Source organism: Poecilia latipinna, unplaced genomic scaffold, assembly GCF_001443285.1.
Source record: "Poecilia latipinna isolate Pla-1442-1.1 unplaced genomic scaffold, P_latipinna-1.0 Scaffold179, whole genome shotgun sequence".
NCBI classification, from domain to species: Eukaryota; Metazoa; Chordata; class Actinopteri; order Cyprinodontiformes; family Poeciliidae; genus Poecilia; species Poecilia latipinna.
In genome coordinates, this window is record NW_015112795.1 from 483,636 (window position 1) to 510,389 (window position 26,754).

Here is a 26,754-nt window from a genome sequence, read left to right on the forward strand (position 1 = left end):
GTGCGCGCGCGCGTGTGTGTTAGCCATGCAGAAGATTCCCAAACCCACTTTTACATGACACCTTTTATCTAGAACTTTGCAGTCCCAGATAGCCGGTGTGCATCTCTAGCATGTCATGATGACGGTGTGTAACTTGGTGTACAAGCTCAAACTGATTTGTAGGCATCAAAAAGAACTTTATGATCACAATTCTACAGTGGAAATGAATCATTCTAATAGTGGAAAACGTTGATATTTGTTGATTCACGTACTGCTTAGTTTCAAGAAAATCAATCCAGTCTGTCTCGTTCAAGATGCCAGTCTATGAGTCCTGAAGACACAGACAGTAACTGTATCAGCTTTTGCTGTGTGGGGCATTTCTTGGCTTCATTGTGTTGGCTTTTGGCAGGGAAACTAGCCAGCACTGCTTGTTTGTGTTCAGCGTATTGGCTTTTCCAGCAATGTGTGCCAAATGCATGTTGCTACTTCTGAGGGCAGAGCTCCATTGTACCAAGAGCCATATGACAATGCTTGGCATTATAATGCTCTATTAAGCTAATATATTTGGAGTTAAATTACATTTTCAACATTGGTAGTGTCAAATAAAATCAAGTAAAATGTCTATTTTATAGCTCAAGGACTGAGTATTAAAACTGTTCTTTCTGAAGTGGATGATGTCCATTAAATATTCACATTGTCTCATCAAATGACGTACTCAAGTGATTCTTACCAGAATCTGTACTTTGTTTACACTCATCGGCTAGTTTCAGGTAGTTATTATGGCAGAAGTCACCAGAAGAAAATGGATCTAAGTATTTATGAGTTATTGTTGCCTTTCTATTACCTCGAACCAGTGTCCCTCTTCTCGACTGACATCAACAAGATATTTTTGCTCACAAAACTGCCTCTTAGTGGAAATTTTATCTATTTTGGAACCATTCTCTGTAAACCTGCAAGATAGTTGTGTGTGAAACTTCCAGTAGATCAGCAGTTTCTTTAACAACCGTGCCATGTTTAGTCACTTAAATCCCCAACTTCCCCACATCGATGCTTGATTTGAGCTCCGTTTGCTGCTTTGTGTTGAGTTGTTTCTCACTGTGGAGAAAAAAAAAAAGCTTTTCCAGTGATTTTATTTAATCTGTATTAATATCTTTCAAACCTTTATGACCGTTACTATTTCTCACCAAATTTTTATTTTTGGAAAAAGTTGACATCTGTAGCTTTGCCTGAATGTCTGTTGGACTTTTTTTTATAAGAATATTGACAGACGATGTCCAACAAGGTTTATTGGTGTTTCATTTTGACGTCCGCAAACATTCACCCATCAATCATGACAACGTTCAGTGCTAGCTGGGTGGCTGCTTAGCACATTTAGGATACCATGTTAGCATTTGGATCAAATTACACCAACAAATACTGAATACATCCACTTGTATTTTGTAATTTTCCACTACACTCAACAAATTCTGGTATAAATTAGCCCTTTTTTTTTTTTTAATTAAATATAAGTTCAGACTTGAGGTGAAGAAGACTCCAGCTAGCAGTTTTTTATTCCCTTACAGCCGAAGTCTTTAAATGTTCGTGGTGTCATTCTAAAGGGGATTATTGGATATAAGATTTAAGAGAGCTTGTTTCTGTGTTCTGGGAAAACTCCACTAACTCCACCTGCATTGATATGGAGGAGATGACCTGCATCTTTCAGCCTTTTCGCCTGGAATACCAACGCAGCGTCAACAATGGCTGCTGATTTCACCAGGCCGTGTGAGCCATTGTGGGATCCGGAACAGAGTTCATTAAACTGTGGCTCCATTAGCTGCTTTAATAGGGCTCACAAGACATCATGAGATTTCACTTGTGTATTATCCCAGACAGGCACTCTGATCAAATTAACTTGGGGCTTTAATGAGCAACATCGCAGTGACATATACCACCTGTCAATCCCATCATCCTTTGTTCGATTATTTTTCAGTGTCATTTTGAGGAAAGTCCGTCCATCATTGTTTGGGATTTTTACCTGGAATCCATCATGTCCGACATTGATAAACAGGCTCTTTGTCTGCGAGGCTGACCTTTGTTTTCAGTCTTAAACTATCCTGCCTCTTTTTGTGAAAAGTAAAGCAAAACAGACGTTTTGATCTTCACAAGTAAGGAAATAGCAGCAGGAAAATGGCTGCTTCCCTAAAGATTTCACATCTACTCTCACAGCAGCGATAAACGTTTGGAACCACCAAACCCATCATAAAGCCTGACGAGGACCCTGTTTGTTCTTGGAACCAAGCAACAGGAAGAGGGATGGGACAAAACTGCCGCTTTGGGATCGCAGAATCTAAAAAACACCCAACAGACACTAACTACAGGCAAATTGGTTGTTTGGAAACCTTTACTCTCTTACAATCACAAATATAAGCATTTAGAGTTTGTTAAACAGGACTGATACTTTAACTTTGAGGATCAAAAACACAAAAAAGGGTGAATATTTGTAAAAGTCTCATATCAACTGTGACATATGGTGGTGTATCTGTGATGCTGCGGGCCTGATGTTCTTCCTTATGTCTTGGGGAAACCTTTTTAAAGTGCACTGTTTCAATAATTCACTTAAATAACAAAATATAGCTTTTTTTTATTTAGCACCTTGCAAGTATATCCATAGTGTTGAATTTGTTTTAATTTTAACTACAAGCATCACAAAGGTCATTTTTTTATGAGGCTGAGATGCGTTTCAGCCACCCCCTCCTCCTCATTTGTCTTTTTCTCACTGTCTGCTGTTGACCCTTAAAGTTGCACGATTTTCTTGATTTGAGTCTGGATAATCCTCCTAAGGGATTTGGTCGGTGATCAGTGCAGGGTAGGTCGCCAACATGAACACTCAGCTGGCTGTTTCATCTTACACGTAAAATCACACGTCTTTCTCGCTCTCTGCGTCTCTTACCTACGCTTCATAAGGCAGCACATCCGTCCATTTATCCCTGCACTGTCCCTGTTTATAATTTATACCGGGGACGGGCCACTTTCATAGAGTCGTGAGTTTAATTCAGTCTGTCGTAGGAGACATTTGTTATCCCACAGAGCTTATTTCATAAAAGATATCAGCTCCGCTTTCATCAGTCTTGCATTTTCAGCTGCGTCTTCTCGAGAGATTCATTTTCCGGCAAACACTAATATTCTGCTAGCTTATGATCGCCACTTTTTTTCCTTCCCTGAATTTCCCGTCATCTCTTGGTGCTGCGGAAAGTCAAGCTACGGGCTCCAGCTCCCCCTTTGACATGTAACCGGTTTTAATCACGTATGCAAATGATGCACTAACCCGTTGTGTTTGTGGCACTCTTAAGATTTGAACTTCCTTCCCTCGTCGTTTTGCTTCGCAGCGAAGACAAACAGCTTTCAGAGGAAGCGTCGTCATCTCCCTCCAACCAAAAGCTGACTGAAGTTGTTTGCTGATTCAAAAATGAGACATTCCTATTGAACTCTCGCCATCGGGAGAGCACAAAGTGTAATGTATCATGAATAAACACGGCATGTGTTTCCTGTTTGCACATGTCCCACTGAAACCTCAGTTTGAAGGAGACACTGCAGAGCTGACACATAGGCACATCTGGTTTTGCTGCATCAGTAGATAAATGCTTCTTTGCAACCATTAGACTTTAGAAGTTTTTGTTTGCTGACTCAATCCCCTCGTTCCTCCAGCGCACATCATAATGACGTATAGATCCGATATTTGGCTTGAAATCGAACCCATAACACTTTTTAGAAGAGGCAATCAAAATATTACTATTTTTTTAGGCTTAATTGCTTGAATCCTCGTCCCTCTAATTTGCGAGCATATGTCTATCAGTTAAGTCAAGGAACATAGATAAATTCGGAAAAAATTGACTAGGTGAGCTTAGATAGGAAAGAAAAATAGTAGCAGTTCAGTCACATAATTCAGCAACACACAGCAACACTAAAAGTACATGGTAGTACACATATGGTAGCAATGTCACCTTAAATGGCGTCATCCAGAAAGTTGTGAAACAAAAAGAAAGCACCCACCCAATAGTCCTTCTTGTGGAATAATGAAACCACGGAATCTGTGAGAGAAGACAAAATAAATGGGAGCAATAATTGCAAATTGCAATGCATAAGTGGAGAGTGAGGAAAAAGTGGACAGCATCTTCTTCAGCAGTCTGTCTGAATTGCAGAATAACTGTAGTGATAGCAAGTCTCTCTACAAGGTGTATGGAAAAAGGAAAGTTTTTATACTTTAATATAAACACGTTGTTGGACTAAGTAACAGCACGACTCATTGTGCATTTAAATTGTCAGTACAGTTTCAAGACCTTTATAAAAGCTGCTATTTAGTAAATGCACGTTTTAAATTTAGGGAATTTTCTGACTTTGTGTTCAAGGTTTATTTCATGAAATGTTAGAATGAGCCTAGAAAAAATGAGCGGTAACACTTTATTTGAAGGGGGTTGAATAAGACTGTCATGACACTTTCATAAACATGACATAACTCCTGTCATGAACATGAATAAGCCTTCATGAATATTTATGACTGTTGTCATAAAGCGTCATTCGGTAAATTATGACACTTTTAATACAAAGTTGACATTATTCAAAATGCCTTTATGACAACTTGACATTAACCAAGAAATCATTACTGTTCAAACTTTACCTTCAATAACATAAAGATACCTAATTTTTAAAGTGAAATCAGTAATTATTTTATAACAAATTTATATCAGTAATGATTTCTTGGTTAATGTCAAGTTGTCATAACAACGGCATTTTGAATAATGTCAACTTTGTATTAAAAGTGTCATAATTTACCGAATGACGCTTTATGACAACAGTCATAAATATTCATGAAGGTTTACTCATGTTCATGACAGGTGTTATGTCATGTTTATGATGGTGTCATGACGGTCTTATTCAACCCCCTTCAAATAAAGTGTTACCAAATGAGCTACAAAAAAATTACAGATTTTTGTTGTCTTTGTTTTTTATGTCTTACATTTGAACTTTATGCCAATCTAAGAGAATCCAACTGTTTTGCTGTTGTAGCTTCATACAGAAGCTACAAGCTAGACAGTGAATTGGCTGTATTAGTGTCATACAGCTTTCACCCACTGACCTATCTCTTAGGAAGACTACCACCAGTTCCTGAGTCATTTTATTACAGTCAAAGAAATCAATAGGAGCAAATCATTCTGACCAACTGGGTCTGAGCAGTGCATGACCCCATGTATCCAGACACATCCTGAGTCGAACGAAAATCAAATAAAATGTACCACATGCACATACAGTCCAAAGCAAATTCATATTTATTTAACAAAATCTAAGTTAGACGACTCTCTTTGAGTCTGGTTCTACATCAAGTGGATCTGTTAAAATATACTGAAGTTTTCATTCCAGTGTCAAGACGGAGAGGAGTGTTTGGGTTTTCCTCCTACAATCGTTTCCTCCAATCTCAGATAAGCTGAAGACGACTGATGGAGACATGAAAGAGATGAATGTACAACAGATTGAATGCTTTTATTGTCAAGGTAGCTAATTATATTACAAGGATTCAATTGTAAAAAGAGACTTTATAAAATTACTTTTAAGAAATGCCTCTAAAATGCCATCCCTCAAAGAAGGTGATTTGCAGAATAACTGTAGCGATAGCAAGACTCTCTACGGGGTGTATGGTTTTCTGTCCTTCCTGCAGAGAAATGTCAATGCTTTGGGTTACTGCACTGCTAAATTCATTTATTTAAGCCAGTGTGTTCCGTTTCTTATTGTTTTACTTTTTATTTTTCAGTTTTTTTAGATTCTAATTCCCATTTTTTCACTAAAGCGCACTCTGCGCCTTAAGAGATTTTCTCCCCAACGTTATGATTCAGGAAGCACAATGTGAGCTTAAGTGTTTCTCATTCATCCTAATGATCAGCCATTCTCCTGTGTAATCTTATTCATGGAGCGTTTAGTGACGCTTGTCCTGCTGTGGTATTTTTAGCCGGCAGAATTACGACCGAGTTTTGACTGCAGATGTTCTTGTCGTTTGTAATTCTTTCGGTCTTTTTTTTTTTTTGTTTTTTTGTTTTTGTCCTTTTTAATTGTTTCGGTCTTTTTTTTTTTTGTTTTTTTGTTTTTGTTTTTGGCACAACCGAATGCATCGCAGCGCTGTGGCACGACTCCCTCCAGCTGACTTGGATAAGTAGAGGTAGTCGGGTCTTTTGGTCTCGACAGCTAAACCATCAACACAGAACAATCTGTCAGTTCATGCTACTTGACATTACTGGCTGGCGTTTTATGCAGCAGCCAATCAAGGAGCACCATTTGTTTTCCTTGTGGCTGAACGGCTACGCCCTTAAAAGCTCGAATAAATTGAAACTGATGTTTAGCTTCTGCTGTAGTGACAGAATAAAGGTATACTCTTGAAGTTTTATAGTTGCAGATGAGACACAAGTCTGTTCTGCTTCGAGTGGGAGCCGTGTTGTTATATAAGACAGCAGAGGTCAAAGGTTTAGCCAGTTCAGACGTTTGGGATTGATGTGGCTTGCTGTGTATACATACTGAAACATCCCCACACTGTTCACCGTCTGTATATTCCTTGTCTTAAAATTAGTCGCATAACAAGCAGGAAGTTGCTCAAAAATCAGCAGCATGAAAGTTTCAATGAACTCCCACACCACTATCTGGGTGTATTTTGTAAGAATCGTTGTTTTTATAGAGTTTTTAATTTATTCCATTATCCTCATTGGCATGTTTCCATAACCAATACCAATAAAGTTTTTTTTTTTTTTTTTAGGAAGCCGGGTTTCATCCCTGGAGGATATAAAACTCCCAATCCCACTAATCACCACAAGCGCTGCTCAGCTTTTACTACAGTCTCAGTGAACAGTATATTTGTAGAGGGAAGACTTAATTACACACAGTGAAGCATGAAAAATGCAATATTTACCCACAATCATCAAATAGCAGGACAGGCTTGTGTGCTTATAGCAGCTTTATGGCTGACAGAAATACAAATTAATACATCAAGGTGGGTTATGGTGATGATGGTGTCACATAAGGCCAAATCCAGAAAAAAAAAAATCGATTTCACTTTAGAATATTAAACCCATAAACTCCATCAGTAATAGATTTTAATAGCTGAAGATTGTTAGTTGGTATAAAATAGTTGCTGCTTTTGAGGTTGATAGTATTGAACATTTTTGCAGGTACCTCTGCGAAAAGACACATCATCAAACTGATGAAAGCTCTGACACTCATATTGGATGGATGAGTGACCTTGAACAGCAGATTATATTTAGGTCTAGACTTTGACTGGACCATTCTAAGACTGGACATGAAAAGGCTTAGGTGAGTTTTTAGGCAAACCTCCATCACGATCTTGAGTGTTTTTCAACAATGAATGATTTTGACTTTGTCGATTTGTTTTACAAACCAGGTCAGTTTTGATTTTAATAACTGCAACACACCACGTTAAATTGCAGTCTCTTTACATCTATATTGTTTGTCGACGCTTTTGTCTGCTAGCAAAATACATGCCTATTGTTCAAAGCAGAGTCCAATGGCAGCACTGCTGCAATGCACAATCAACATAAGTACCACGGCGCTGCGTGCCAACGCTCGACAGGTCAGTGTCATTGAGATTGGGATCACCGCCACGTTTACATGCATCATTCCTCCCCATTGACAAGCATAAAGTCTAAGCTTTTCTCAATTCTTAAAACTGATATTAAATATGCATATATAAAGTTTTTCTTAGAAATAATTTTATACGTGATTGTGGTTTATAAATAGAAAGACATCCAAGGAGGAGTAATTAAAGACCTCTCTTTCTTTGCTCCAATCCTTAATTATCTATTCTTTATTTGACCTTGTCAAATGTATGTTATCTTGTAATTAGTTGGCATATTCTTAAAAAACAAAAACAAAAGAAAATCTTGAGATACCAAAGAGTGAACATTAACTGATCAGTTTATTGGTCGGTTTTTGTAGCTTCCTCATTTTTTGTGCATGCGCTATATTTTCAAATGTTTTAGTAACGAGATATTCAAAAACTTTTTTTTTTTTTTCCCCCAGCAAATTTACATCACAGCAAAACTCTCCCAGCGTTAGATGAAACATTCTGCATACTTTGCAAACATCCTTCCCCCGCACCATATCCGAGACACTCGCAGAGTGGATTTTAACGTTCAAAGGGACACGAAAAGGAATTTCTTTGTGTGCATATTTAATTGCGTCAGGCCTGCAGACCAGAGCTTCTTGTAATCGGATAGTAAGGTTGCAGAACGTTGCCCTAGAAGTGAAAGCACTTGTTATACCGTCTTTTTTATTTATTTATTTATTTATTTATTTTAAACAGCATGCACCAATGTTTAATTTATGAACAGCAGAGTGGAAAAAGAGGGCAGCAAATGGACACAAGTGAGGCTTGTAGACGTGGATTGGATGGGGGGGAAGGGTCAAGCAGAGGCTGGAGTTGTCATGCTCGGAGCAAAGATTGTGTTAAAGTTGGAGAATTAATGAGGATAATGAGTTGGACGGAGAAAGCCTAACAACCCAATTAAGACAATTTGTGTGAGAGATTAATGTCGGACAGTTTCGTTTTTGTTCAGACAGAATTACAAATCTACTTAATTCAGACGAACCGTCACTCCGCTGTTCAAACATGTCGTCTTCACCATGACAGATGTGGAAAAGGTTAGGCTGGTGGGTTTTTTTGTTACTGGAGTAGAAAATGACTTTATGTCCCCGACACCATTTCTTAGCTGCTGTTGCTTGTGGTTGAGTGAGTCAAAAAAGCAGACTCAGCTCAGTTTAAAGAAAAAGATGAAAGGCAAGTGACCCAAACACAAATTTTTTTTTTTAAATTTTCATGCATCCTTCTTGTATTTTCCACCACACCACTTAAGCTACAACTTCTTCTAAACGCGGTTGCCATCTCCAGTCGCATCCAGGACACTCGGCAGCTGAGAACGTAAATGGAAGAAAAGGGGGATGCTTCCCGTTGAATTGTGCATGAACTGAAATTACCCTAGATGCTCTGTAGAGTGTAAAAGTGGTCAAGAAGTCTGCAGGAGAGGGCAACCTGGGGGAGGTGGCTTTCAGTTTTATTGTTATAATGTAGGGTAAAACTTAATGGGAGAGCTCTTTGGCTTTGTGCAAATCCATTCAATTTGCATAGACATCTCGTGTGAGTAATACGTTAGAAACAGATCAGATCTCCCTGGTTTTATTGGAGATTATTACATAGACTGTCATAATGTTAGGGCTCTTTGGTCTGACGTAGAAACTAATAGCATGTCAAAGTAATCTGGAAAGATGTACAGTCACGACTCGTTCAGGCGGAAAGAGTTCAAACTCCGTCAGTATAAATTGATGGAGTAAAATATCTTCAAAAATGATTTCAATTAGTATTTGAGCTATAAGTTGGTGTTTATGTAAAAAGCACAAGAAACGAAGTTAATAGACACGTATAATTTTTAGTACTTTGCAGTTGGGTTCAAACTTTTAGCTCACAATAGTTACGTTTAGTGTGATGGCCTGGAAATCACAAGGTAGCAGAAATTAGGTTTTACACCTGGTTATCAATGCAGAACACAATGGACACCTAGGAAAAAAAGAAAAAAACAGTGGCGATAACCAAGTCTCTGGCTTGAATTTGAGTTTAAACATAAATATTTATATGGTAATTTATCCAGTGAAGAAGAGAAAGTCAGGATAATTGTTAGTCAAGGGCAGTAGCTTTGGAGCTTAATAAGCCAGCACCCTTCTGAGGGATTTAAAACGTGCTCTGTGGAGAGGACCAGCTTCGGCAAGTAAAGAATGACTGCTTGAAACCAAATCAGTGTTGCAAAACCTAAAAATTAAGTCAGCCTATGGATAGATGCTATGATTTCTCCTCAACTCCTAAACAATAGTCTTAAACAGAAGCTACGTTTTGATTCAAATTATCTGGATAATCAGTTGCGCTGTCTGCACGTTTCTTTTTGTAAGTAAAGGCAAAAGCCTTTTTCAGCCTGCTAAACTGGCAGTGCACAGTAGATATGGGAAAGTGCTGCATGGCAATTTCACAGCACAGAAAAACATAAGCTGGCATGTCTGAGTGCAACATCATAAATTGTCTTAAAGAAGCTCCTAAAGTTTCCCTGCAGATTTAAGCTGACACAGTTGCTCAATGTAATCCCAAAATGGCTCCCAGAGACAACGATAAGCTCCGGGCTCTGCAGGGCCCACGCCAGCTGTCGGAGGACTCCTTATTCTTTATGAGTCGGATTGTACGTTCGGGCGGGAGAATGCGTTTTGGGACCGTTCACATGACTGATGGCTTCGCATGAGGGATAAGGATTGAGACCTCTAAGGAGGAACATTAGACCTATGGATAATGACTTTTAAGCCGTCGAGTTTACTATTGTGGAAGTGCATTAGTTCAAGTTAGATTTCAACAAGAATCTAAATCAAAGCAGCAGTATATTTGAGTCGAGGGGTTTATTGGAGGGGGGGGGTGTGGGTGTGTGTGTGTGTGTGTGTGTGTGTGTGTGTGTGTGTGTGTGTGTGTGTGTGTGTGTGTGAGTGTGTGTGTGTGTGTGTGTGGCAGCACATTCTTGCTGACTGGAGCGGTGGTTAAGTAGCATGCCCCGTGCCAGCTGGCTCGGCTGCATTGTGTCCGGTTTTGACGTATGATGCCGCAAAAAGCAACTTGACAACCCCAGTAACCATTAACTTTGGTACCAAATGAGGCTGGACATCTATTGCTCAGCATATTTCCTGCCCCCCCCCCCCTTCTCTTTGAAGTGTGGAAATACATATACAGGTGCAAGGGTGGTTCATTGACTGAAACCTCCTACACGGTGAAGGTGGTTATGCAAGAGGATGTGTATTGTTGTGTAGGAAATGAGTGCAAGCCAGCGGTCAGCTTTTTAAACAAGGTAATGAAAGATTTGACCTCATCAATAGCCGTAGTGACACTCTTTTGTAAGAGTAGTAATGAAAATTCAATGGAGGGAAAAGTATTGTTAGAAAGGATCAGCAGGGTTCAGTTTTTGCTAAAAAGAAAAACTCAGAATAAAAGGCATTATACTCCTTTTGTGTACAAAATGATATGAAATTGATTACATAAAATGCATATAATTACGCCAACCTCTGCATTTATCCCCAGGTTTACCTTTCCACTGTCTTCCTCGCAGCAAAGTGTTTGTCAGTACAGACTGAACAATATTGGATTTAGTCTCATCACAAATAATGTTTCCCAAAGGACTAATCCTTGTGTCAAAGAAAGGAGTCGTCCCTGGCGTTTCTGTTGTGACGTTCGCAGACTACAGCACAGTGAACGCCTGAGGAAAATGGATCCCCTGAGGCAAAGTCTTTGAGAAACATGAAATGATCGCCTTGATGGAAGAAGTCAATATCCTGCCCTTTTCTGCCAAAGCAAGTCTTGAAACATGGCACCAGTGTTTGTTTGTTTTTTTCCTTTTGGGCACATATTGGATTTCTATTTCTTTTGAAGGGAAATGGTTCAAGGGGAAATTGCTAGTGTCAAAGACCTAATGTACTCCAAGTACTGTAGGTCTGTGACACGTCAGCCTCACATTAACACTCCATGGTGGTCTGTTAAGACATTTTTTATTATGTCAGATTTTTTTTAAAGCTTGTTGGACTCTTTTCACAAGCAACTCAACTCAAAGTTGTATACAAGCGTCAACAGTTCCTTGTTTAACCTTCATCCTACTTGTGTTTAGCATCTGTCTGCCTGCCTGTCTTTTGAACATATTCTGCCATTTATTTTCTAGAAAGCATTGAAGAAAGCACCTACTGCATTTTTTATCTATAGAACTTTTTTTTCTCCTTATCTCAGGAATGCAATAATAGTCGATCTCCCTGTTCCAGTTTTGCTGTGCAAGTAGTCGTTGCAAGACTTTAGTGAACTGCAACAAGTACATGTGTATGACGATACTAAAATTCGTGGCTGTCACCTGTGATATTGGTATTGGTTTTGCAACCTTCATTCTATCAGAAAATGCTGCAGTTTGATGAGGATTTTTGAATGAATGCAGGTCAAAATGCGTTTGATTTAAAAATAAAAAAAAAATGGTTCATCCAGGTGCAAGTAAACACTACTTATTGCTGACAACATATTTTGTGATAAATCTTTAAGTGTTTTATTTGTATGTTCAGAATATAGACACACATACACCCTCACACACAGCTGGATAGACTCACACGCTAAAATACTCACTCACACACACACACACACACACAGAGCGTGGATTTGTTTTCTCTGTGATGAGAGGGATTATGGGATAAAGGAGGCAAGGCCGCAGCAGTTTAGTTCAGTTTGGACCAAAGCTGCTGTGAGCAGCAGCACAATGACAAACACAGATGAATGTCTGGCCACACACAAGGGATCTGCATCACCGTTAACACCACGGCCACTGGGTACATCGAACACGAGAGCCTCTGATTGGGATTCGGCAGCGGTGGTGGTGGTGGATCTGTTTTTTTTTGTTTTTTTTTTGTTTGTTTTTTAACCCCCCCTCGTTTTTTCATTCGGATCGCTTAAGATGAGCAAAAACGCAAGCTTCCAAGAGAAATCCACGGATTGAAGCAGAATGAAAAAGAAGCCCAAAAAGTGATGCTTTTAGGAACGCCCTGATTTCTGGCGTTTTTATTGCCGTTTACTGATGGATGTGTTGGAATATCACCGTTTTCATGCACAGCTGGTAGCAGAATTTTTACATTTTTGTCCCACTTTTATCAAGCTTAGCATGCAAGAAGACCCGTACTTAGTTTTTGCCCTGGATTTTATTTCCCAACCACTGTAAGCAATGGCCTGACAGAAAGATGTATCCAACCCATCGACAGCACAATGTGGGAACCAATCATCTGGATTCTTACGGTGACGATGTTCTTATATAGTAGGCATTTTTCGTTTATTCTAAGAGTTTCTCCACGTACATATGTTTGTTTTCCTTGGCTACTGATTTCAGAATATATAGAACATGTTTTTCTATTTCTCCAGCATTTGTGCTTATCTATATATCAAGTTTCCTGGTATTTCTTCCGTCTCCTCTTCTTCTCCATCACCAACGTTGTTAGTATAATCTGCAATAAGCGAGTCAGCTGTCACTTAGGGACTTTTCTCCCCTTCGCTTTTCGCTCGTATAATTCTGGTGTGCGACAGCCACGGCGGCGCTCGTATTTGCAGCCATTGATTGCCGAGCTGCAGAATCAATGAGCAGTTGTTTGACTGCGGTCGATTACACTAAGCAGACCTAAACCACACAGCGAGCCTCGCAGAGAGACGAGGAGTCGCAGTAATTGGACTGAGTGCATTCTAAGCCGGAGTGTCGCACAGTAACTCTTGGTTTTCTGAAACGAGACGATCCCACCACAGAAACTGTTTTAATGTTGCTTGGAGTTTTTTTTTTTGTTGTTGTTGTTGTAAATCAAACTGCGTTCCAACGCAGCCTTAAAAAAGTGTGGAATTGGATGTGAGAATTTTCCAGATGTGGATAAAAATGGAGAAATATTTGAGATTCTGAACATTATTCCTTATTTTATGACCTTACACATAAAAAGTCCATCAAATTCTGAAAGACAATAAGCTGTTTTACATTAATTGAATTTTAAATGACGTCTTTTAATGTATATTGATTCAAAGCTGGGTGAATTTAACCCCTTGACCTACTTAGACAGGGATTTTAAACTGGACATGTGGCTGTTACAGGGGAGTCCACAAGTTTTATTTTAAAATCTATATAAATTCTGACAAAATACTTTTACTTATTTAGTGCTTTAAACAAGTTAAATATAAATGTATATCATTTGAGCCCTAGCATGTGACTCAAGTGATTTTACACTAAAGCTGTAATAAGAGTTTCTAACCTTTCCAATGATTTAAATCCATATTCTCAAGCCAAACACTTTTAATCATACCCTTTCCAATGATGAAGAAGTTGACTGTGGATAAAACAATAAGAATATTTTAAACTAAACTAATTGAAAATTCAGTTAAAACCAGTTTTACAATTATTTCCCCAAAATATGCAGGAATAAATTCATGTTCACGGCACTTGTTGCTTTCCTAGGCCAGAACCATTTTCCATTTATTCATAATTTGCAGCAGTTATGAACTTTGTTAGATGGAATCTAACAAAGTTACATTTTTGATAAAAGTACAAACTGTGGTTCATAGGTTTACAGATGGAAAATAGTTGATTCATTTAATGAATTCATCAAAACTGGGTTGTGAAAGGAAAATTGTTAGATTCTGTATCCTATTGATCAATGCAACGCTAATCAGGGTTTGATTTTCCTCGAATTCCTTCGTCACACATGCAAATCACCAAAAAAACTTTAAAAAATAATTTAATGAATGTGTATGGGAATTAAAATACACACATTCCAAGACCCAGTAGACTTTTTAAGGCCTAAAAAAGGAAGATTATTAAAAATTTACTTTATATGACTGAGATGTAGTCAATTCCTTGTTTTTTTTGTCTATTTTTACCGGTGTTGACATTCATACGTTGACGTTTTTTACAGCCATAGTGCTATGGATCACAAATAGTGCTTTAACATATTTGCATTGAATGATGGAAAATTTGATTAGATTTAAGTTTCATCTGATTTGATACTAAAACCTAGTTAGGCTCACGCTTCCCAATAAAACTTCCAGATTTGAACAAAACCCGATTGAATTTGCCTTGCAGCTTGAGTCATGAAAAGTTTGGAAATTTGAATTGGCAAATTTGTTTGAAAATTGATCCAATAAGGGTCAAACAAAGGAGAAATAGTTAACTGTAGATTAATTTTGGTCTCACAAATATACTTTGAACCATCTCTTCATGGTTTCTGGTCTTTTTTTTTTTTTTAAACTTAGTTTATTGGCATGTTTTGTGTACAGATATCATTAGATTTTTCTTTGCTTCTTCTTGTAGCCATAGGAATAAAACGTCAGGCTGGCCCCCACCCGGCCTGGGCTCCTGGGGAGGGCTTCAGGGGCCCCCTTACAGTTGGGACAGCATGAACAACACCAGAGATGGACGGGACTTCTTTACCAAGTACGCTTCATCCTAATCATGTATTACAACTGCTTAGTTTCACACCACAAATTCATTTGAGCCCAAATTTGATAGCTTCTATTTTTTCCCCCTCAAATTAAGACTGCAAATAAAACAAACCAGGGAGACTAATTTTGTGTTGAAAAGGGAGCTGTAAATCACTATAAATAAAAAAATGAAAGGTTTTCATTATCAAATGAAAGCTACATGTACAGTTTCCTAACATTTTGGGGGTTTATCATTTTCTATTAGCTTGATCTAGGCAAAAAAAAAAAGCAAAAAAAAAAAAAAGTTAATTCAGCAACAAACAGGACAGAAAAAATAGAAAAACAACATCAAAAAAATCAAAACATTTTCCATTTGCATCAACTGCCTGTGTTGGCCGGCAAAAAATGTGTACTGTTCTTGAATTGTGGCTCATGGCCATACAAAATCATTTTAAGGGCTGCATATGGCCCCTGGGCCGCACTTTGGACATCCTGGCAGGCAGTACTTGAGCACAAAAAGCCCAGCTATATTTAGATTTGTAATTTTTAAATTAAATTTCTGACACTATGAAAATAATTGTCATTCCATATACTTCTTAGATATTTAAAATTTGTCTTTTTGTTTCCTTACTTTGCATCATTTCTTGCTCTTCTTGTCGTTGTTGTGCCCCATATTATCACCACATAACACCAACCGTATGATCAACTGTTATTTTTAGCAAAAGCTCAAGTTTGACGGGACAATTTAATATGAGATGTATAAACCTCATCCTGTGTTGCATTAGGCGGCAGAGGTTTGCACGAAGTACAGGCTGTGAGGCTCTCTGTCAAGGGCGGCATGGCTTGGGGGACACCATGTCTCAAAAAATTACTTTTGTGGCGTGTTGATGAAAACAAGATGAACTTGTTCATTTTCTCAAATTCCATTAACATATGTCAGTCTAACCTATCTTCTTTCTTTATCTTTTTGATAAAGAAAGAAGAAGTCGGTGTGTTTTTTGACACATTAAATCAGTTTTGACTCATGTTAATGTGAAGTTATTTTTAATTCTCAATTGATTTTAATCAGAATTAGTTTGCAGTTTTGTCCTACAGCTTGATGTGGATCAGTCATGGCGTTGGACCGTGTTTGATCATGAGGGTGCATTTTAAGTTAAGGTCCTTTCACGTTTCACGCAGCAAGCCCCGTACGGTCATACTTATCAAAAATAAAAGCCTACAATAACAAATTCAAAGACTGCCAAGGGAGGTTTCAAAGCCATAAAAAGGTAAGAGGAGGGAAGTGATTTAGAGGCACTGAGAGTGAGTTACCTCCACTTAAACTGTGCATCACCCGTTCAATAACCTACATTCTGCGTGCTCAGTGTCGTTCAGACAGATGTTTCAGGCTCGGGACCAAATGTGCAATTAAATGATGCATTTGCATTTTAGTGATTCCTCAAAGGTGACTGCAATGACTTGCAATTCAGGAAAGGAGCAGGGAAATGTGAATCTTTATCTGATTCAACTTATTTTAAAAGTCGTGCCAGAGACAAACAGTGGCATGTTGCAAGTGAAATACAAAAATATAAGGCAGCCTCTTTTGTTAAGCTTGAAGTGCCTCAGTTGCTTTTTCTGGCCATGCATCACTTTTATTGCTTTATTCCTCAACGCATTGAACTGAAAAACGAACTGCCTCAGGATGTTTGAGATTCACCAAGATGAAAGAGAGATAACTACGCAAACAAAATTTACCATGGGAAGTTACTTAAACGTGTGATTTATCTTGTTTTGTGTTTTTAGAAAGAGATACTGAAACAATATAGTAACTTAAATATAACTTTTCCATATTTGCTTCATTTTGTCTTTCACAGCAAAACTTTTTTCTCTTCTCACTTTATCAGTAAAAAAATGTCTATTTAAAACTTAGATTAATGTAAGCCTTGTAAGCATTTTTTGATGTTTCATATTCATATTTAGTGTCTTTTTTTGAAGCATCAATCCCCTCAACATCTGTAGGTTACCTGAATAGTTACAACTCTTTAAGATGTCCAGAAAGAGTTTTAAAATGATAACTCTAGAAATCCTACTTGGTGAGAAAAAACCCAGGGAGAAAATGACAAAATCCTTCAAAACTCTTAAACTTTGACTTATTATCACTTCTTGGCGCAAAAGTCCAATAACTCCTATTCAACAGCCTGTATCTATACATATTAACTTATTTTACATAAGTTTGTAACTTAGTGACAGGATTAGAACCATCTAGAGTCAACCTTTGCTATAATTTGGACGTTAACACCTTTATAGAATATAAAACAGACATATATGAGTTTGTTCCAGGTTGAGCATGAATTATAGTGACCTGATTCAGTAATCAGAGCACTTTTAATTGCCCCATTCTGCAGAATTTTATATGCCTTTAGGAGACAAATTGGTTCCAGATCACAAATCTGGAGGTTTTATGAATGCAGCAGGCAAAATGGCCTTTTGGCTTAAAATGCTCTGCTTGTGAGCCAAAGATGTGATTTACGAACACCTAATGTAACCAACCGCTCAAGTGCTACATTGTAATTTTATTATTCTCTCATTGTGTTAAAACTATTCCTTTTTTGGAGATTAATTCATCAATCTTTCGCTAATGTGCCTGATGTACAACATGTTCTTTAATTGAGCCTCCTTAGCGGCCATCTTGCCTATTAACTCCAATGTCATTTGAAAGTGAAAATGTCTGCTGACTCATTTTACGTCACTTTGATTTTGCTGATATTTTCGGTTGTTTCCGTCTGCTTTGTGTTTACTAGCCAAGGCTCCCAGAGCAGCTCCCTGGAGGAGGTCCACCTGGATGGCCTCCCTCCTGCCCCTCGTCTGGTGGAGATGAGACGGGACCCGGTACTGGGCTTCGGGTTTGTGGCTGGTAGTGAGAAACCGGTGGTGGTCCGCTCCGTCACACCAGGTCAATCTAAGAATCACACATGAAAATCTGTTTATGAAATGTAATCTCAATTTACTAACCTAACTGATGGGTTTGTGTCTCCTCACTTCCTGTAAGCTGATTGGTTGATTGCAAAATTCAAATTCTCACACCTGTCGTGTTAAAAGATAAGCACATGCAAGGAAAAAAAAAGTGATTATGTTTTGTAAAGCAAAGTGTAAGTGTAGGAGTTCATCTCTCACTGTGCACATGGCAGCTAGCTAGCTAACAAGCTAGCACATGCTTCTCCAACTTGGAACTTTTTACTGATTCTTCCAAGCGCTTTGATGTCAATGGTAGCATATTTTGTTCTATAAAGCAAAGTGAATCAGTATTATTTGAATAATTAGTATTCAAGTCCCAAATGGAACTGTTGGTGAAACGAAGTTAGCATTATTTTTTTAGCTAGCCTATCTGAACTATTAACCTTAATAAATTTGGGTTCCTGAAACAAAAACAAATGAAATGTTCCATATTTGCAAGAAAAATTATTAAAACAAAGACCAAATATTATATTTAACCTAAGTAAAATATTTTCACTGAATCATTTTGTTGAGTGTATGTACACACTTTCTCGTTCGTCATATTCAAATCTAATCTCTCCAGCTGCATCTCCGACAGGGGCACTTTAATCAGCTATATGGCTCGGTTCAATGTTTCTCTGCGTCCAGGTGGTCCGTCTGAAGGGAAGCTGCTGCCGGGCGACGAGATTATCATGATCAACGATGAACCAGTCAGCTCAGCCCCCAGGGAACGAGTCATCGATCTCGTCAGGTAGACGCCCAGGACATAAATATTTGAATGATTATGAATGGTTCCTTTCTACTGTCCTCACATACTTGCTAAGAATGGAGGAATTATTCAAAATAAATAACTCAAAGGCATCGTATCTTCAATTTAGTTTGACTGTACATAATTGGATCTAGATCTGACAAGATCACTAAATAGTGGAATGACTTTCTTGTGAAGTTGCACAATATAAACCAAACTGAATCATTTCAGGATTTATCACTGCAACAAAAAGAGCCAAGTAAGGAGTTTTTATCTGATTAAACTCGTAATCATTAAATTTTCATTAAGACACTTATTAGTGTCGCTCCAGAGAAATTCTTGCAGTGTTTTAGCAACGCTTTCCACTCATCTGCTTGGTTCTTATTGCAGTTCTGCTCGGCAGAAATAACACTGAGAATTTACTGTGCTCAGCTTAACCTGACTCAAAACCCTGTTTCGCAAAAATCACTTTTGCATGTTTGCCTCTCAAATTAAAATGAAAGATTAATGATTGCGCGGTTAACAGCCTCTGGTTTGAACCGCGGCAGCTCAGCCTTTGCCAGCGGCGTTTCATTCCACCTCACCTGAGCTAATCGTGTTCTTCCTGTTGTTGGCTGTCGTCGTTTCTTGGTGATTGTTCTGTCGTGATTTAATTGACTTGCTTGTTTCCCCGTGTGCTGGCTGCAGGAGCTGCAAAGAGTCCATCATGCTGACTGTTGTTCAGCCATATCCAGTGAGTAGACACAGAGGATTTATCATCTGTTTTCATAGTAACTGATGCTTTTAAATAAATAATGTTTTCTGCAAAAAAAGTGCAGACTTGAGATGCACATTGATAACTTGCACCGCCAAACCCAAACTGAGCAATTTAGTCCAGTAAAGTCAATGTATCTGTTTTTAGAGATTCTGCATAAACACTTTTAATTACAATTAATTCCTGTTTGAAGTGAAACTCAATCATCTGTGGGTCAGAGCTTCATTATTGTGTTTTTATTTGCGCTTAATCTGACTGCAATGCTCTTCGTGTCACTCCAGATTAACTGCTGCTTATTAAATCAGCTTTTAATGCAGCGTAGTTCATAATTTTTTTTTAAAATGTTTTACATTTCATATTTGCTAAATATGAAGTTAAAATATTATGAAAAACTACTCACCCTATTACAGATTTTTTTTCTATTTTTGCTTTTATGTCATATGTACACCTTTCATATCCATTACATATTGTATGTAAAATGTCATTTTCAAATTATGGCCTTTGGAAAAATGTGCCTGTTCACTAGTGCAGTAAAATTAATCAAATTTTTAAAGTAAAAAAAATAAAAACCTAAAATCAGATTATTTGTTCCCAGAGACTGAAGCTAAATAAACAAGTCTGTTCTTCAAGATATCATTGCAGTTCATGTTATTACTTTTTAAATAAACTTTTACATTTATGTTTGCATTGACTATTTGATTACAACGAAAGTTTGAGAATTTTACATGATGAAATGAATGTAGAATCCAGTGCCATCAATAGTCTTCCTGTATGAAACAAGTACTGAGAATAATGAATGTACAGTGTTTCCCATCAGAGTAAATATGTGATGTAAAAATAAAGTGAAAACTACCTTAGAGTTTTTACCTACTGCCTTTTTATTGTTTCTTACACCGCTTACAAGTTTCTGACAGGAAGATTATTGATGATGCACAGCCTTCTGCCTCAATTTTCCATGTAAATAATCCTAATATCTCCTCTCATGGATCACAATCATGTAGCAATGTAATGAACTACTTTGACGTTTCTGATGTAAGAGCCATTTTGAGTTTGTAGAAGTCCACTTTGGTCTTGGCCCCATTTGAACAAGCAATTAGCTTTAGCATCCAGGGCCAGTTAATAGAAATTTATTCTAAACGAAGATGCCAAGGGAGTCGTGTAATGCAGGAGAGATGCAACCATTGTACTCCTTTTAATAGAAGCTCACTTTAAAAACCCTTAAGTTTCCTTTTAAAGTTTCATCAGAGGGGAAATGGAGAAGCCGACTGGCTGCAGAAAAATCAAAAAAGGCTTTTATGTGAAAGGCATTCTCTGCGTTTGACAGGAACCTTTAATTTAAAAAAAAAAAAAAAACCCTCAGAGCATTTTATGGCAACTACATGGGAAACTTGTTTAAGTTTAACATACTAGTTAAAAAAAAAGTTTGGGCTAAAACTGTTAATAGTCTTTTCTGCAAACCTTTAACTGTCAATTATCTTTCAAGCAAGTATTTTCAATTTGCTAAAAACTGAAGGAATAATTTTATAGAGCTGCAGGACAGAGTTTGTTTTCTGAGCGGAACATTTTGTAAAGCTTTGAACTGTAGAAACAAATTTAAGGTATAAAAGGTATAAAAACAACAATCAGTGACAGAGTCTGCTGAAGTCTTGCTCTCTCTCACTCTTACACAGCCTGAATGAAACACAGATAGCTCCCGGCACGAAACAGAAAATACATTTTCATTTTTCAAACACCTCACTGACTCCGAGTAGAGAGTCTTCTTCCTACAGTAACAACTTTCACTTATTCAGTGTTGCTGCCAGAGGGAAATGTTGGTGCTTAGACACGGTGCATTCACTGATCGATAAAAGGTCAGATTTATGAGGCTCTGGCCAGATGGTCACCGGTCAGGATCAATCTAGCAGAACATTGACTGATTCCGGTCACCGTTGATTTATAGGGGCAACTCTAATTCTTCAGATTAGGAATAGATCGCTTTTCCTGAACTTCTTGTCCTGTTCTTCATCCATCTGTTTAATTCTGAAGCCAGTGTTGTGAAAATAATTGCAGGTAAAAAGGCTGTTTGCTGGAATTTTGAAGTACTTAAAAAGAAAAATGCCATCTTCATCCGTTTCTCTCTCTCCCTCTTTTTGGACGACTGCCTGTTAGTCTCCTAAATCAGCGTTCATCAGTGCAGCCAAAAAAGCCATGCTCAAGTCCAATCCGGTCAAAGTGCGCTTTGCTGAGGAGGTCATTATAAACGGCCAGGTCCCGGTCAGTACCACCCCTCGCACACGCACAAATAAACACATGGTTATGCATGACCTATATAGGCAATGCCAGATGGTTTCCGCCTAAGACAGACAGTTTGCTGAATGCAAAATAGATAAGACAATCACAAAATGAATTCCTTTGGCATATCAAACGGACTACATTGCCGCAGATTAAAAAATAAAACACAAAAACACACTGACGATATTCCTTCTTTGCAGAATCCGGTGAAAGACAACTCTCTCCTGTTCATGCCAAATGTCCTGAAGGTCTACCTGGAAAACGGCCAGACGAAGTCGTTTCGTTTCGACAGCAGCACCTCCATCAAGGTGCGTGCCTTCGCCGTGTCTTCGGGGCACGCTCGGCAAAATTAGCGGCGGCTCCTGCATCTTTATTTACCGAGGGGGAATCGCTCAGAGCCCACGCTGGCAGAGAATACAAAGTTGAAACCCTGGAGCCAAAATACAAAAACCCTGCTAAAATCTGAAAAAGGCTCTTTGAGATGCATCCTGTTCATCCACACATTTTGTTTACTGTTGTAGATGAAGACAAAAAAGACCTTTGCTCATGTTAACTAATTTTTATAGAGTGGTTAGTTGTTGTTTTGGCCTAATGTGTTGCATGAAGTCTCTTTTAAAGCTTTGCAAAGGTGAAACTATTTTTGTCTTTACTGATTTTAGTTGGTAAAGATATTCTTCACATTCTTGGTGATGGTCTGTTAACTTAAAAAATGAAATAAACATAAAACAATAATGACCAAATGTGCTTATTTCAATGTGAGGATAGAGATCCAAAGGACAGAACTAAACGGAAAGAGATGATTTGCTTCGTTTTGTTTGTTGTCTTTCGCTGTTCCATTCGTTTTGTCTCCTGTTTCTCCAGGAAGTGATTCTGACCCTGCAGGAGAAGCTGTCGATCCGCTGCATTGAGCACTTCTCCCTGGTGCTGGAGGAGAGGACCGAAGGCTCTGGAAGCAAACTGCTTCTCCTGCACGAGCAGGAGACGCTTACTCAGGTCAGAGACGTTTCGTTTTCCCTCGTCGTGCCCTTTTCTGTCCCGCACACACTCGCATAACTGCTTAGTATTCAAACAGTACTTAGACCCGGGTGCCATTTATCAGCTCTGACACAGCAGGGGGTGACAGTTCGCATTACCCCCCTCCCTCCCTCGTGCTCTTGCACACACAAGCAGCACATGGCACGCGCCAATTCCCGTTGACCGCTGCTTTCTAATGAGGTGGCTTGGATGGCAGGAGGACAATTTTAATATTCATGCCACACTGTTCAGAGCTAATGTTCTGCTAAAGCAGTATTTAAGGGTCATTATTATCTGACAAAGCTGATAAACTATTCAAACTGATCACATAACTAAGATTCTGACTTAGCCAAAAGCATCGCTCTTAGCATCCTATGAGAAAATGCTATACTTTTTCTTTTTTTTCCCCCAAAATAATCACCGTTTTCCTTTGTTTACCGATTCTGACAAACCCAGGTGACCCAGAGGCCCGGTTCTAACAGGATGAAGTGTTACTTTCGAATCAGCTTCATGCCCAGGGACCCAGTGGAGCTGCTCCGCCGGGACGCTGTGGCGTTTGAATACCTCTATGTGCAAGTAAGCTGCTGTGGAAGAGGCAAAGCTCACATTTAAATCAGTAAAACTCTTTAAATGTAACCACATATCTAAAGTATTTGGTACCAGATAGAACTTGGTGATATGTAACAGAATTAGATGATTTAATGTTGAGTAAGAGTGGAAGTTGTAGTCATTTGAAGGCATCTAAATCAAAAATGAGACAGAAAAGTTTTCATATGTGCGAAACTCTACTGATAACAAAATTGAGCTTAATTTTGCAGGAGTCTACAAACCAACACAAATTAGTTTATTGTTGTGATTTTTTAAATAATCCCATCGCATAATGCCACTCCCACCGTGTTTCACAGTTGGAATGGTGTTTTTCCCTCCCTGTTCCTTTGTCTTCATGGTGCCGTTTGTTCTCCAATGTCTTCCAACAAACTCTTGCACCATTTTGCTTCCAGTGTTGTAACGACGTGGTGTTGGAGCGCTTCGGCCCGGAGCTCAAGTACGACGCCGCGCTGCGACTGGCTGCCCTGCAGATGTACATACTGTCCATGACGGCCAGACAGAGTCAGAAAGTTTCACTAAAATATATCCAGTAAGTTCAAAATGTGTGATTGGCATTCCCGGTGAGATCCGGTAGTTAAAAAGGACACCCTGTTTAGAGTTAGAACTTTGAAACGTGTTTTCAGAGCAAAAAGAAAAAAAAGGAGAAGTTTCTTTCTGTGTTTATGACCAGTAAAAGAAAAAGCTGTTCTCCTTAGAGGGTCAGTCCAACGATGTTGTGTGTTTTTCTCTCTCTGACAGCCAGTTTGTCAGTAAATTCCTAATCCGGCTGTCTGCCGCAACTGTTTTAACCCAGTTCCGGGGGAAAGACTTTGTTTTCCAAGCGTGGCTTTATGTTTTATATCAATCTTCTCTCCACAGAAAGGAATGGGGTCTGTCGCTGTTCCTGCCTCCGACTGTGCTGTCCAGCATGAAGGAGAAAAACATCAAGAAGGCTCTGACGCACATTCTCAAAACCAACCAGAACCTTGTGCCTCCGGGGAAAAAAGTAACCAGTTCCCTTTTGTCTTTCTTTGCCCTTGTTATTAGCTTCCAACACACACACACGCACATATGCTTGAAAACACACTATGACTCTGATTTCTGATGCAATACCCCAAAATAGCTTAGCTGCCATACTCATCTTTGTAAAGGTTCTCACCCTTGTCAACCCAAGACCTTCTGCCAAGCTAGACCTTGAATGCTAATTTGGAAAACGAGCAACATGCATTGTCAGAGCCTGTGCATAATGAGGTATTCATATTCACACACACATGTCCCGATTAGGAGCGGTTCATCCGACCTAGGGTGAACTTTGCAGCACTTTCTGAGACTCCAGCTGGTCTTGTCTGCAACATTCATGGTGACTTTGGCCAGTACAGCTTATCAACTCAATTAACCTATGTATTTTTTTAAAATATTATGTTACTATATAGTTCTAGCTGTTTAAAAGTTTGGATATAGTAATGCGGTTCATATCAAAACTAACAATAAGCAACTAGAATGTCCCTTTTTTTCCTCCCTTTTTTGCACCATTTCCTTTCTCTGTACTTCTAATATTCTTCCCTTCCTTTACGTCCTTGTCGCACACCTTTATTTCGTTCTTCTTTTTGCCTTTGTATCCTTACATTCATCATTCTGTGCTGCCTTCCTTACTTCCTACCTCCCTCCATTCCCTATGTTTCCTTTTTGCTCATTCCTTCTCATTTCCTTTCGTCTTTCCTTTCTGCCTATTTTTTTCTGGATTACACATTTTAAAACCTATACACGGTAGAACTTTCAAATCCAAATGTAATGTGACCTTGAGTATTTTATATTCAAAAATAAATGTAAAAGGCAGAGACCTCTAGAAAGTTGTCTATTAAAGTTTAGAGGGGTTATGTGAAAACATATGTAGAATTAGATTTTTCAGACTGAAAGAATTGCTTTATAAATTGATGGTTTTACATTGGTTTACTTTTCAACTTTAATTTGACTGAATGCACATTCATTCACTAATCAAAAAGGACAATTTCTATGTTTTTTTAACCCTCTGCAAAGCTTTAAAATAAGGCTAATCTGGATTTGTGGTTTTTTAAAACTTTGTACAAATGAGATAAAAACTGTGCTTGGAAAAAACACCTAAACTAATAAGTCCAGTTGTTTGAAGACATGCCACATGCTTTGGGTTGTTTTATGATTTGCAGAACTTATAATCAGACCTGCTCACTATTCAAGCAAATCAAGATTCATTATTAAACAACATAAAAAAAATATAAATGTTTGGAAACATATGGAAAAACGTGTAGGAACCCCGTTCATGGCGGAGTTCTTTGACACACAAGCGAGAGGTAAAGAGCACTGCAGTGGATCAGACTGAACTGATATGATGGTATATAATGGAAACTCGATGGTCCACATCAAAACGGCTCTATCGTGCTTTACATCCTCTAGAAGCCTCTAATGCAGGGGTGGCCAAGTCCAGTCCTCGAGAGCCACCATCCTGCAAGCTTCAGATGCATCCCTGCTTCAACACACCTGAATCAAATGACTGGCTCGTTATCAGGCCTCTGTAGAGCTGATCCCGGTCTGTTGGAGTAAGGATACTTCTAAAACTTGCAGGATGGTGGCTCTCGAGGACTGGACTTGGCCACCCCTGCTCTAATGCGTCTCCTCAGTTTGAAGTGATTTCATCCTGAGTAATTACCTTTGTGCCTCTCTTCTATCTTTACAGCTAACTGCATTGCAGGCCAAGGTGCATTACCTGAGGTACATCAGTGAACTCAAACTGTACGGAGGAAGAGAGTTCAAATCGATACTTTTGGTAAGACGTTTGTCAAAAACCCGTCTTCGGGGATTTGTTTTGGGAACCTCTTTGTATTGTCCTCTGTCCTTCTGGCTGCAGCAAGGCGAGAAACAGACAGAGGTGACGCTGTTGGTGGGCCCCCGGTATGGGATCAGTCACGTCATCAACGCTCGGACCAACCTGGTGGCCCTCTTGGCCGACTTCAGCCACGTCAACCGCATCGAGATTCTCACAGAAGACGAGATAAACGTCCGGCTGGAGCTTCACGTCCTGGACGTAAGAGTAAGTGCGATCGTCTCTCCTTCCATATTCTGTATCGTCTTCCTTTATTGATCGTTTAATACACCTCACCCTCTGCCTGTCTCTCTGTTTTCTCAGCCCATCACTCTGATCATGGAGTCCAGTGATGCAATGAACCTCGCTTGCCTGACGGCAGGCTACTACCGCCTCCTAGTGGACTCCAGGAGATCTATTTTCAACATGGCCCACTGCAATAACATAGCAGAAGATGACACTGGTGAGTCATCACTGTTTTAATTGGTTTTGCAGATTTATCGCAGCCTTGGTAATAATTGTTCCGAGGAAGCACATTAATCTGTTGCATATTTATTGTGAACTTTATG

The 26,754-nt window shown here is 38.8% G+C and overlaps 1 protein-coding gene across 4 annotated transcripts in view; it reads left to right on the top strand.

Annotated features, from left to right (window-relative positions):
* Positions 1-26,754, top strand: part of LOC106946172 (FERM and PDZ domain-containing protein 4) — a 49,057-nt gene that overhangs the window by 16,371 nt on the left and 5,932 nt on the right. For 2 of the 4 annotated variants that reach the window (XM_015030340.1, XM_015030341.1), the window contains exons 2-14: positions 14,892-15,014; positions 17,782-17,933; positions 18,623-18,725; positions 19,410-19,455; positions 21,625-21,729; positions 21,948-22,055; positions 22,609-22,740; positions 23,218-23,337; positions 23,763-23,899; positions 24,229-24,355; positions 26,060-26,149; positions 26,231-26,413; positions 26,510-26,648. In XM_015030340.1, the coding sequence (XP_014885826.1) occupies positions 14,892-15,014; positions 17,782-17,933; positions 18,623-18,725; positions 19,410-19,455; positions 21,625-21,729; positions 21,948-22,055; positions 22,609-22,740; positions 23,218-23,337; positions 23,763-23,899; positions 24,229-24,355; positions 26,060-26,149; positions 26,231-26,413; positions 26,510-26,648 (1,565 nt within the window). Of the gene's footprint in view, positions 1-12,311; positions 12,867-14,891; positions 15,015-17,781; positions 17,934-18,622; positions 18,726-19,409; positions 19,456-21,624; positions 21,730-21,947; positions 22,056-22,608; positions 22,741-23,217; positions 23,338-23,762; positions 23,900-24,228; positions 24,356-26,059; positions 26,150-26,230; positions 26,414-26,509; positions 26,649-26,754 lie in introns of those variants that run through there. The other 2 variants (XM_015030339.1, XM_015030342.1) reach the window with 2 other exon arrangements.